The 14,270-nt window shown below is 34.2% G+C and overlaps 1 protein-coding gene across 6 annotated transcripts in view; it reads right to left on the bottom strand.

The window, feature by feature from the left end:
• Window positions 1–14,270, bottom strand: part of KHDRBS2 (KH RNA binding domain containing, signal transduction associated 2) — a 491,072-nt gene that overhangs the window by 74,911 nt on the left and 401,891 nt on the right. For all 6 annotated transcript variants that reach the window (XR_013999024.1, XR_013999025.1, XM_081140338.1 and 3 more), the window contains exon 7: window positions 11,447–11,529. Coding sequence is in view for 4 of the 6 variants with exons in the window: in XM_081140338.1 (XP_080996464.1) it covers window positions 11,447–11,529 (83 nt within the window). In the remaining 2 variants the exon portion in view is untranslated. The remainder of the gene's footprint in view (window positions 1–11,446; window positions 11,530–14,270) is intronic.

Below are 14,270 nucleotides of genomic sequence, written 5' to 3' on the forward strand. Positions count from 1 at the left end.
ATTGTTGCAATTTCACCTTTGCATGTGCTATTTTTTACTTGTCTGTTTTCCTAATTAAAATATGATTTCTGTGAGGGCAGGGCTATCTGAATCATCATTGTGTTCACAGGGAGTAACCCACTGTCTCACATATATTAAATGTTCAAAAATATTAAGCAAATGAATGAAGTCTTGCAACTGATGAGCTTTGTATTAATTTCAATTCTAAACAACTATCTTCTAACCTAAAAGCATCATCCACTGCAGTGATTACCACCTATCACTCCCTGTGTACTTATCCGTGGACTCCCCTTTCTACTTGGCAAACCTAATGCTGTCTTATTCCAGTTATCTCTTGTTATTTGGTTCTGTTTGAAACAAACTCTCCAGTTTCCTTTACTAATTTCCTTGTTCCTTCCATAATGTAACTTCAATTAGAGTCAACTCTGTAACTATATATATGAAATGTAGTCAGTCCTCTAACCACATATAAGAAATGTATGGGAGGCCTAAAAAATTTGAGATGTTTGTATCAGGAAAAGTATATTTGATGATTACTTAGAAAGCTTCTGGGTGACAGAATAAAAGACATTATGCCCTACAAAAGAATTGTTGAATTATTTATTTATTTATTTATTGCATTCAACCAATAGTGTTATACAGATATAGAGCAGCCATGTGTTTGGACAAATATAAATTTGTGTATTCAAAAATGAACTAGTAAACTGTATAAAGTACATTAAACATAGATAGATGAATAGACAGATAGATGGATAGATAAATGATGTATAGATAGATAACATAATAACCCACTGCAATAATTTTTCTGGCCAGTTCATTTGAGAAAGTTAAAGATATAAATCTCTCTCACTCAAAGATTCATTAGGAGACAGAACTCATTATGAGAAAGGAAAAGTACGGTTTCAAATGGAGAACAGTAAGGTCTCCATTCTCTGATCCATTTTGAGGTAAATCAGTATTTCTTCTAGAAATCATACACAGAATACAGAAAAAAGGCATTTGAACTTAAATTCAGAGCTGCTATTTTTGAGTCTGTCATTTTGGACAAATCATTTAATCTCTGTGAACTCCAGTTTCATTGCCTTTAATACAGCAATAATGATATCTACCTCAAGTATTAATGAGATAACCTGTGACAGCTCCATGGTAACTGCCTGGTACATAGCAGCCACTCAATAAATATTAATGATAGGTGATTGTCCAATCAATAAAAGCATAGACATAAAGCTCCTCTTTTTCATATTCATAAGGGTTGCAGTGCTGATAGAGATTTCATCTTTTTGAAATACTCTGAAACATGACATAACCATACATGCCCTCTTAAGTTTCAGTTGATGGAATTTAATGTTCACAGGATGAAATATAGGCTGATTATTCATGAGGGAAGTGACATATTTGTTCTGCTCATAGATTAAAGATCAAGATAGATGATCTATATAAGGCATCAAGGATAAAATTATGATCAGCTTTGCAATGATCTCCTTTATAGAAAATTGATGTTTTGAGAATGCAGTCTAATGCCCCAAATGAGAGAGAAATACATTTAGATATGCTTTCATTTTTTGGATTCCACACTGTGCATACATTTCTGCAAATGGTCTCTTTTTATAGACACTCTTTAATCATTTTTTTTCTAATTCAGCTTGTATTTTTTGCTTACTTTGACCCTTTATTACATAAATGAGGGGTGAGCAATCTTGTAGCAAAAACATTAATCTCCCGTTTCATTATGTGAAATTATGGTTTAAACATAGCAATTTTTTTCTATAAATATGACCTTCAAATGGCTGATTAATTAGGCTCACTGGTACATTAAATGAACTGTTACATGCCTTTGATACAAATACACAGAAGCTATTGAACCTTAGCTTGAAATGGACATGATTTTAACTGTATACCCATATTTCTTTGTCTGAATCATAATTCATGAGTCTCAGTAAGGTTTCAGGACTGTAAACATAAACATCATTTCTAATTATTTCAGTATTTAAATCTACTTGACTTTGAGACTGAATTCATCGGTGTGAGTTGCACTGTGGCTATGTGCTAATGGTGATTTATATTCTCTATTCAAATCACAAATGGAATCTCATCTGTGATGCGTAATGTCCCAGAGTAACTTCTTACTTATTATAGGATTATTTCTCATGCATCAGATTTTGGAAATTTAAATAAATCAAATGGAGTTTAGTGAAAGAATATAGCATTGGTAACAAGGTTTCGTTTTGACAAGTTTTTTCTTTGTGTCAGGAAACAAGGCCACATTCATCCAAAAACTCTCAGTATATAATAACTTAAGTCAGGTGAGGCTCTGCCATGCCCTGCCGTTGTGGCATGCTTTGAACTGAATCGTACTTATGTATCTTAATGTCTTCTCCTCTAATCCTCAGACTGTGAGTGGTAACACCTTCGTTCAGCACACAAGTCCCTTTGCTATATTCTAACGGTTTATCCAATTTCTCCCTTATCTCTCCCTGCTTTCATATCCTACACCATGACATGGTGGAGTGCCTTTTGGAGTCACAAATCCTTTCATAACCCCATACCCATGACCATGGTTATCCTTCTATCTAGATGGAACTTCATGTATTTCTTCACCTCAAAAGGTATTCATCATCTTCCTGGGATCCAGCTCAATGGTCAACTTCTTATTAAAGCTTTACCCAACCTCCCAGGCAAGATGTCACCCCTTCCTGTTGCCTTCTGTAATATCTTGCTCACATCTGCATGGAGAACAGCTCTCATTCTACCAGAACTCTTTTTAAAAAAGTCTATCTTTTCTCTAGCACAGTAGTTCTCAATATCTAGTGTACAAAAGCATCATAAGGCCACTGTGCCAAAAATGCAAATTCCTGACCCCTGTTCTTCAGATTCTGAGTCAGCTGGCCCCCTGCAAGGGCCCAGAAATCTGCAGTTTTATTTGCCGTGTTTCTGATGCAGAAACCCAGGATCATACTTTGTAAAAAACTACCCTACTTGTGAATAAACCAATGTCTGGGTTACATCCTACTTGTTTTGAATGCATAGGTCCAGAACAGTGACACTCAAGGAATGCTTAGTGAATAAATAAATGAGTAGTTTTTAAATACCACATAATTTCTTTGTGAGTGATTTGTAACCTGCCTGACAGTACAGCCATGCTGATTCGTGACTGTTTGCAACTGCTCCTAAGGAATTTTAATTAGTGGCCAATGTCAGTTTAAATGTTGCTACTGAAGTTTGTCCTTGGTACTCTGTGTTTTCCAAAAATTTTTTTGAAAAGTATTTGATAAAGAAATAGAATATATGTTAGGAAGTATAACTAATATGCTGGTTTTAAGAATTAGTATTCCAAATTGTAGCTCCAAATTAACAATAGAAGGCTTAAACAAAAAGGTGAACTGTCACAGAGATAAATGTACATTTCTGCGTTTGGGTTAAAAAAAATCAATTGCAGAGTTGCAGGATGGTGTTAGAACTGCCTTGACAGCAGTTCATTTAGAAAGAACCTAGGTTTTCAGTTGAAAACAAATCCAATAAAGCCCAACAATGTTACATAGTCACTTAGGAAAATCACATGGTCAGACGATGTTGAAGGGCTTTAAAGCAAGAAGCACAGAATGTAACTGCTATTTCTTTGCAGCAGTCAGCTCTCTGCTGATATAATGCTCCTCAAGATCACTGTGCCACAACCTAAGATGGACCCTTGGACAACTGGAATGGTTTTAGAGGGGAGCATAGGGCATTTGGTGAAATAGGGATCACAATATAACAAAAAAAGTTGAGGAAAACCATGTCTGCCTGGGCATTCACCCTGGATAGTGGCTTGTTAGTGGTACAATAATGTTGCTCAACAAACGGTCACAAAATATTAGCATCAAAAAGATTAATTATTTAGGTCCAGTATTTTGGTTTGGCCGGAGGTTCACTGATCTAGGCTGGGCTTCTTGGGGTTTCTGTTCCAAGCTATGGATGGAGCTGCTCCTGGCCCCTCTGACGTGTTCATCCTAGAGCCCAGACTAGCAGCTCCCAGGGAAAGCTCTTCCCTGGCACTGGCAAGAAGGCACGTGGATAACACACAGCCTTCCTCACGCGTAGGCTTAGAGGCAGCACTGTTCTATTAGCTAAGGCCTCCTTCCTGGGAGGGACTGAAAAGTCACACGGCAAAGGGCGTGAGCATAGGAAGGTGAAGAATTATAGCCAAGAATGCACTCAGACTCTGAATGGATATTGATTGAGGGACATTATCTTAATAAAGGAAGGATGATATGTGGAAGAAAGCTAGATGTATTATATGTAGCTTCACCAAGCTGATTAGTGATCTATATATATAAACGGAGATTATAGGGAAGGAGATGCTACTTCAGTGTAAGAGTTGCCTAATAAGCTGAAGTGTTAAAAAAATAAACCTTTTGGGAAGCAATCATTTAAGAGCCTAGTTTTTGGCGTTGGACTGGAATCAGTTCAAAGCTTGGGCTTTTTATCTAATAAGCTATAAAGTCCTGGGCAAGGTAAACATGCTAAGTCCTAGTTTCTTCATTTGTAACCTGAGGATAAAACTATCCACTTCATTGATAATGTAGGTACCTGCATATAATAACTACTCTGTGTTGTAGCTATTATTACTAAAAACTTACCTTTAGTATCGGTCAAGTGTTCCTCGCCTAGTCCCTCAAACATCTCTCTTGCTTCTTTCACACATCTTCTATAATTTAAATCTAACTGAATATTATATAATACAAATTTATTACTTATATTTGGATATCAAGTCCAAAAGCTTGAAATCAAAATTCTTTTCTTTTATTGGGTGTCTGAAATCATTAGGCAACAAAACTCTGATCTAAAGTGATAAGAAATTCTTTATAGTTACATACATCCCTTTTAGTGTAGTTATTCATAGGTTTAAATACAATAATATTAATAAATACTTTTGGTCCAGATGCCACTGAAGTTAATATGCACTACATGATGCCTAGTATTGCCTTTCTAAAATACAAACAATTCTGAATACGAAACATCTGGTTGATGTTTTCCCCATACCTTCCTGTTTCTTGTTGAGGGGTATCTCTAGTTCTAAACTAATCTGCTGAGGAGACATGACTGACATGCTGACATGTCCTGATCTTAACAAATGATTAAGCAGGTTTCAGTTACTAACTAGGACACTTCCTTAAGTTCTCTTGGGAGACTTGTCATTCAAATGACCAGGGAAAATGGTTTTTCTAACTCTTCTCATTTTTGTTATAAAAGTACTCTAATGCTGAATTTTAAATAAAAATTGATTATTTAGGCATGTAGCTTAGTTATCATCAAAATTAATCTTAAATTAATAAAAAATCAAATACAATGAATACATAATGAATAATTTGAAGAAACATAGTCTCTTTCCTAAAACTACCAACAGTTATCCTAGATGCCTAAAATAAATGTCAGATGAGAACAACAAAAATAGTGTCTATTAAGACCTGAATTCCCATTCTGTTAAGATAAATTTAAACAATACCAAATCCACTGTGCATGCAGAGGTCTGTAGATGGCATGAAAATACAGCTAACTTGGAGAGTAACTGTGGGAAATATCTCAAATTCAATAACTGCCTGTAAATTCAATCTCATCATGGACTACAGTTCGAGACATAAGAGAATTGAATTACAAAATGAGGGTGAGTCACTTTATAGCAAATAGTGCCACTTAAATGAATAGGACAAGCTGTTATATACTTAACATTATAACTTTTATTACATTCCAGTGTGACTGCTGTGACAAACTTAAGTTTTCATCAGAAGGGTTTTTGTAGGCTCTTACTATTATATTAAACTTATAGCCTAAAAACGATAGTTTAATGTAAATTAATTTCATTTTTTCTTGCATATACTTATCTTTTGGTAAGAGCATTTTGGAAAGCATGCAAATAACTTATTACATTCTTAGTATATTAAATGCATATTCTCTCTGGCATGTTCAGGTACATAACAGAAGCCTGTTGAATCAATGAATTGATTTAGATTTTAGACAGTATTTATTAGTCTGTATGTCTGAGGCCTCCGGAGTCAGCAGATATGATTTTGAATCTAACCTTTACAACTTAAATGAACTTGGGAAAGTTACTTAATATTTTTAAGCTTCAATTTTTCTCTATCTCAAGGTGTTGTTGCAAGGATCAAACGAGATAAAGTGGCCTAAGTAATTAGCGTAGCAGATGCACAAAGCTAACATCAGTAATTGTGAATCATTAGTTCCAACTAGCCTCTGAACAGCAGAGCAGTGGTTTCTATTGTGTGGTCTCTGACCCTTGAAGAGCTAAGAAATCGTGCAAGGGGGTCCAAGAACTCATTTGTTCACTGTATATTCTGCCTTTTTTTAGTAAATAGATACTTTCTCATTAATAAAACCCAAATGCATTTAAAAGCATTACTGTTTCCATAGCAATTTCATGTCATTATTTATATCTTCAAGTAACTGAAACGAATATGTACAATTACTAGTTGCTGGGAGGGTGTTAAAAATTTTGGATGCTGGATTGGATCTCTTTCATCTGCCTCCCCACTTCTTCTCTTCTCTCCAATCTGCCCTAATCTCAGGGATGACTAATGGCAACTCCATCTACTGGGTCTCTTGTCCTCTGCCTCTGAATGGGTTCAGCCAGTGGGAGTGATGGTAGGAGACTGGAAGGAGAGAGGTGAGTGAGGTCCGGGTATTAACTCCCTGGCTGACATTCGGAATCAGCTCCTGACAGGAGGCTTCCCTGACTGCTTTCTCCCTTTCATTCCTAGTTTTGGTGGTAAACACATTGTCCCAGGGAAACTAGCCCCAGGAGACTACATGGCTCCCCATGGTTTCACTATACTCTGCCACTGAAAATAGTCCTCTTATTAAACTCTCCCCAAATTTTCCTAACTTAAGAGTCTCATTTTTTCCTTGCTGTGTAGACCCTAGTGTATAGACAGATACTCAAAAAGGGTCTTCATCCTCGAAAATTTGGGAACTACTGCCTAACATATCAGAGGGAGATGTATCTTTGCATTCTTGGCACATTCCTTCATTAATCTACAGAAAAGAGGGTTCCCTTCCTAGGTTGTGTGAGTGTCTCACCTGATTCATGCTTCAAGGAAAGTAAATGCTTCCATTTTGATATTTTGCTTATTATGCCAACCTGTAGTTAAAAAATTTGTACTGGAAAATTATATATTTTCAACATTTTGCATCCAAATTAAATTGCTGTTAGAATCAAAGATCAGAATTGGTCTTTTGCCTTTCATCTGCAATATTACTATTTGTTTCTAAGTACTGTACATGAAAGTTATTATTTTCTATACATATGATTTGGTTTAGTATAAATTCTTGCTTAAAACTTGGGCATTGAGAAAAACCAATTGGCTGGTAAAACCTTGTGAGTTTACATAATTTCAGAAGATTTATCTCTGCAAATTTATTGACTTTGAAGAGTACATTAAATATGGGGTATCAGAACATGAATAGAATTTAATATTTGGTCCAATTAAAGGTGTAAATCACAGGATCTAACCTGTCTTGAGGCAAAGACTTTAAGTAATTGAGTTCCCCTGGAAACTGCAATTCTAGTCCTGCAATTTGAAACTTGCATAATAAACTCATCAATTTATTTCTTTACGCAAAGCAAGAGAAAATGAGGGTTAACGACCAGTCCTGACTATGTCGTTTAGTTGAGCTGCCTCTTAAGGAATCTTGAGCAAAGTTCCTTTTCTTCCCATTGGAAATTTTCCAGAACTAAAGACACCTTATAAGAAAAGTGGGGATTAATTAAAATTGTTATAGCTTCTGAACTCCAGGTGAACCTTTGTAGGGTTCTTACCTTGTGAACTTCCCTTAGACTCTCTAGTGATGATATAATTATTCCATTTAGGCACCTGCCAGGTTCTACTTTATAATCTCCACAAATTCTGTATTCACCTGTGCTGACTAACTAGTCAATTAAAGACCATTTTCTCTAAAGATTTTTATCTTTTAGTTCTGCTAAATCACTCGTAATCTATTGTCTTACCTTCAAGATTCTAAATCACCATTTCTTCTGATTTTGACCATGACAATGCTAAAATAATAGTCATATTATTTGTAAATGATAAAATTTTATGCTCATACAGTCCCCTTTATTCCACTATTTAGAAACTTTCTCCATTTTCCTCTATAAACCCAAATCAGACTTTTAAAGTTCAATTAAAGGCCCACCATTTGAAAGGAAACAATTATAGACTAATTATTGTAGAAAACAAGCTTTCTCTCACTTCTAATTCCTAATACTTGACTATCCTATAGTAGTTGTTTCACTTATATTTATTTAAATATATACACAGCTTGCAAATAACTCCTCTTCAAGCAAATTATTAGGAGCAGAAATTAAAATGTATTTAAAAGTTTTAAAAGAAGTATACTGTAATGGTGGGTATACTTTCTGGCATGCATAATTATATAATGAGTATTTATTTAACTGCACTGCTAATCTTATCTTCTGCTGGCATAGTTAAAGCAATAGAAATAATATAAAAGTAGAGATTATGTAATACATTATGTGATAAAATTTCTCAGTGTTTATCTATTTGTATTACAAATTGGTATTATAGTTAAGAATTTTTCCACACAGAGTTTTCTTAAATAATAGTGTTAATTTCATTCATTCATTTATTAATACAGTCATTAATTTTAGTTTTATTTATTTAACAAATCTTTACTGAGAACCTCTAGTGTGCCATACACTGTACTAGTATTGAAAATATTTTTGACCAAAATATATACTGTATAATTTTTGCAATATAGAATGTTATTTTATAATTATTATAGTACAGAATATTAGTATCATCACAACTAAATTCATGACCTGCTTTCTTTTCCCTTTTTTGTTTAGCACTAAAATACCTTAAAACATAACTATTTTATCAGTAAGTATGATACATATAACTCTGACTATTGTATTCTCTTTGAGGTATGAGGCTCTTGTTTTGAATCTTCATAGTGTAGGGACACATTAGGTCTGACATTCATGTATTCAACAATCATCCGTTCAATACATAGCCCAAGAAAGTCTCAACGACAGATACTGGGAAGCACATGAGGGTGGGTCAGACAAGGATTTTGGGCAAGTAGTAAGGGTGATAGGGGATATGTACACAAATGATCCCAGTATAAGGCAGAGGTAGAAAGTGCCATAGAGAAATAAAGATATGGAGCTATTGGAATTCAGGGAAGAAACAGGTTATTTCTAAGTAGAGGAGTAAGAAAATACTTTTTGGAAGAGTTAGATTTTGAGGCAGACCTAGGAGGGTGGGAAGAATTTAGCCATAGAAAATTGCATAGAAAGTAAAGAAAAAAAAGAAGGTAGCAGAAGGACCTAGAAAATGTTATTTTCCATATAACTCATACTTCATTAAAACAAAATTATTTTTCCCCAAAATTATTCTATATTGCCATTACTTTTAAAACATAATTATGTTCAATTATTCTAGTATTTACTTTTTTAATATTCAAAGGTAAATTATCCTAATTCCCACTTTTTTTCTTCTTTCTTTTTCATAGTCATTTAAAGCCCATTTAAATTTAACAGGAAGAAAGACACAGAAAGTTCCTCATTTTCGGAAAATCATTCCAAAATCTCTACAAGCTGAATGTAACTCTACAGAGTAACATTAAGAAATTATTTTACTCGGGTTTGTAGTGTGTGGTAATCATGTTTCCTACCAAATAGTTTCTGAAACAAGTTAAATAATTTTATTATCACTATTCTTTATGTACTTATATACAGTGATGAACTATCAATTTAGTTGAAAATATTAGCAGTTGTTTTAAATATGTAGCCAAGTTGCAGACACTGCTCTAGTCATTGCCTGTGATGTGATGCAATCCTAGGATTCCCCAATCCTAAATAACTGTGCTGTGTTCCAATATGTAATTGGGGCAATTAAGATATTACTCACAGTAAAAGCTCTTAGTTCATGATGACTTTTCTACTTAACCTGCTATAAATTCAGCAATTACTCAACGTTGAAGATGGTCATTTCCATATGATATCGTATGTTACGCTTAGCTTTAAAGGTATCAATTCACAGTCATCTTTCTCCTCATTGCCTACAGTATTCTTTTTAAATAGAATTGCCCTTCACCCCTTTCACTAAGCTGTCCCTCAGGCTGTGAAAAACACACACTGATGCAATACATGTAGGTTTCCTTCACTCCATAATAACCTTACAGTCGTTTCTTTGCCATCTTCTCTCTTCCAAATGTTACTTAACAAATCATCCAAGTTTCTTTGGGTGCCAGTAAAGTTGATCAATAAATGATCAAGTCTACAATTATTTTGTGACAATGAGTTATACTGTTTTCTATTAATCACAAATAGGGAGAATCAACTAATGGTATATGGACTCCTACTTTTCCATAAAATTTGTAACTAAGTAAAAAAATTTTTTTCCAGAAAAAACCTTAAGGGACTGATTTTTCTAAAAATGCATATGTTTTATTTCAAGTTTATCCATAACTGCAAAAAATAGAAACAACCCAAATGTCCTTCAACTGGTGAAGGAAGAAACTGAGGTACATTCTTACAACAAAATACTACACAGTAATAAAGAGAAACAGAACACTGATATGCACAATAACATGGATAAATATCAAATATATTATGCTAAGTGTAGAAACCAGACTCAAAAGGCCACATATTGTATTGTTCACATTATTTCTATGACATTGTAGAAACAGCAAAACTGTAGTGACAAAACATGAGTCATGGTTTCCAAGGCCTGGGCTGAAAAGCTGTCTATAACAGTCTGTGAGAAAACATCTTGGACTGATTAAAAGGTCCTATGTATTAATTTTGGTGTTCTGCATTTGCCAAACTATACCCTCAATGGGCAAAATTTACTGTATATAAGTAACATCTAAATGAATCACTTTTAAAAAAATAAAAATTCATTGATATCACAAATTTTGAGTCAATCTAAGGAGATATATTCAACAATTATTTAAAGGCCCACCAAGAAAGGAAAGGAATTCTTGATTAATTAAGGTGTTTTATGAATTTTCCTCTTTTCAGAGCCGCAATAACATTTCCTTTTGTATTACAAATAAAAATTACATTTTAGGAAAAAAAATAGCTACCTTGAACAAGTGACTTGTTTTCATTGTTATCTTAATTATGAATTCACTAAAATAATATTTAAGCATAAGAGTATTTCATCAAATACAGGCTTGTTAATGAGTTGATTGGTTATGACAATCATCTGGTCTTAAAATAGCATACTACTACTTCATTATTAACAATCGCAAGCTATTATCTTTTACCTCTCACAGTTCAGTAAGCAACTTAATAATTCAGACAGAAGATGGAGAAAAACCACTACTGGAAACTTTCATACAACATAACTGATATTCAGATACAAGAAACAAAATAGCAGGATTAGAAATAACCCAGGAAGAATGCTTTAGACAGCAAATGCCTTACCTTTGCGTTTGGGTGGCATAGCTGCTATCGTATGTCTCATAGGTCTGGTCATCATATTCACCCCCATAGCCATCATCATACCCCTGAGGCAGAAAATGGTAAAGACCTATTAGCAATCAATCCTACCAATTGCGATCTGTTTTTTCTTAATGATATTTTATATAATGTGACTTTGATTTAGTTTTTATGTTTGGGTAGTTACACTGCATCAGGTTTCACTAGATTAACAATTTCCAAAACTTTGAATAATATTTCATGGATTGGATATTAATCTTTAATAATTAAACTCAGTATATCATTGAAGTAGCAATACTTACTCTAGGATTTATTTAGAATTTTGATTGATGCTAATGAAAAGATACATAGTAGAACACCATTTTGGTTAGAGCATAGATTGTAATAAATAATTACATGACAGTGAGTTTTTAAATGTTAACTATCTCTGTCTTTATTATAATTAATTTAATTTTTAGTTTATGTAATTTAATTTTTAATAATGGCTGTGTTTAACAACCAATTCACAAAAATTTTTTTTGTTTTTATCCTCACTTGAGGATATGTTTATTGATTTTCTAGAAAGAGACAGGGAGAGAGAGAGAGACAGGTGTGAGAGAGAAACATTGACTGGTTGCCTCCCATAGGAGCCAACCAGATCGAACCCACAACCTAGGTGTGCCCTGACCTGGAACTAAACCCAAAACCTTTTGGCACATGGATGATGCTCCACCCAGCCAAAGCCAACATTCTTGAAAATATCACAAAGGATCTCATGAGCCAGCACAAGTCAGTTCTAACATATCATTGCTCTTGGCCCATTAGAGGAAACCCACAGAGGTATAAAAAATTGAAATACCAATGGAAAGTGTTTCAATAGAGAATGTAATTGGTGCTGTGGGAACACTGGAAGGAATGTCTAAATCTATGTGAGAGTTTTAAGGAGAATTTCTCAAGGAAGGCCTTATTTGAGATGGTGATTCATACGTAAATATATATTTTCTAGGTGGGCAAGTGGGTAATGTGAGAGCACTCCAGTTTCCAAGAACATCACGCGTGAGTGCACTGCAACATGAAAGAGAGCACTGTGGTTGGTGAAATGCTAGTAGTTGGATCTAACTAAAGCACAGAATCCCTAAGAAATGGTGGGCAGTTGGGCTAAAGAAATAAGTAGGAGTCAGGTCTGGAGTGCTTCCCTCTAACATGGCAAGGAGCTTATATGTATTCTACAGGCAAGGAAGCCATGGGAAGGTTTCAAGCAACAGAATGACAATAAATAGATGTGCATTTTGTAAATTCCATTTGACTCTTTAAAAAAAATTTCAAGTATTTTGGGACTAGGCTCCATGTTTTCTCGCTACTTTCTTAAGCATGTTAATCATTACCACTATGAAATTCCTGGATGTTAACTCCAACATCTGAATTACCTGTGTCTTTATTTTTTCTCTTGGTTTTTGCTGATTTCATATTGTTTTTAACATGTCTTGTAATTTTTCACTGAACCCTAGATATTGTGTATGGAAACTTGTGAAGGATTTTGTCTGATGGTATTTTCTTCCATAGGATTAAGTGCGCCCCTGGCCGGCAGTTGGAATAATAGCAGATAACCTTGATGCCATGGAGAGATGGTTTTAGGCAATTGGATATAAGGAGTTTGAAGCTCGGACAGCCTGGGCTAGAGCTAGAGCTCTGGAAGCCATCAGCATATAGCTGGCCATTGAAATAACAACCGTTGTTCAGAGTGTTTACTGAGAAGGGCAGCTTAGGTTACACCACACTCAACATGAACACAATATTATAAGCCCCTCATCTCTTCTTTAATTGATCTTTATATCACTAGGAAATGAAGGCACAAACATCAGCTGTAGTAAATATAATCATGTTTCCTATAAGAAAACCCCACTGTAAAAAGAAAATCACTCAGATTTATTAAACAAAAAAAAGACGTTATTGCTTGAAAGGCCTATTGTAAAATCTCCAATGCAAATGTAATTTCTTAACGTTGACATGTGAGAATCTCTGGCTACACCTGTGTGTACACTGATCAGACACCAAACCAAAAAATTCTGACCAAAAATGGGAATACAAACAGAATATGCATTAAATTTCCTCTAGATACAGAGTTCTAATCAACACTCATTTATGGAGGGAGCTTTTGAAGATTCCTTTTAACTCAGAAAACAGAATCATCACAAAATGTTTTAGAACTACATTCTTTTGGAAAACACCTTTCCAAAATATTATGTTACTGGCAGTTTGGTTAATAACCATGAATTTCTTATTTTAAAAGTGTAAAGTTGGACCATGTGAAATTGCCACTTTTGTGTGTATATTTGAACAATAGTTAAACCTAATACTGATATTAGAAACTATAAAACTGACATGTTTTTGTCAGCTAAAGAGAAGCAAAAGTATCTTCTGATACCGGTAAGTTCTTGTGGCTTCCAGAAGAAAATCTTTTGAAAATTTAAATTATATAAAATGTCATTCGAATTCTGTTTTATACCCACACTTTCTTGAGAGACTTTTAAATTTAACAGGCCTTAGTGACAGATTTAGCATTTGGCTATTATTCTCATTGTGGGCTTTTATTTTCTGTAAAAGGTCAGTGGGTATTAAAACAAAAGGGGATAGTGTGGAATTTTCTAATAAAATCAAGAGAAAAAGAAAATAAAGTCAAGTATGCAATCAAGAATCATAAAATATTCCAGAATTAAGTAATTTAATTATGAGGGTCAAGATCATAAATTTGTCACCAAACACTAAAATACTAGGCACAGAAGCAATTTGCAAATGCTGCCCTTTAATGTCATTGAATATAATTAACAGG

This window comes from Miniopterus schreibersii (assembly GCF_964146895.1).
Source record: "Miniopterus schreibersii genome assembly, chromosome: 6".
NCBI classification, from domain to species: Eukaryota; Metazoa; Chordata; class Mammalia; order Chiroptera; family Miniopteridae; genus Miniopterus; species Miniopterus schreibersii.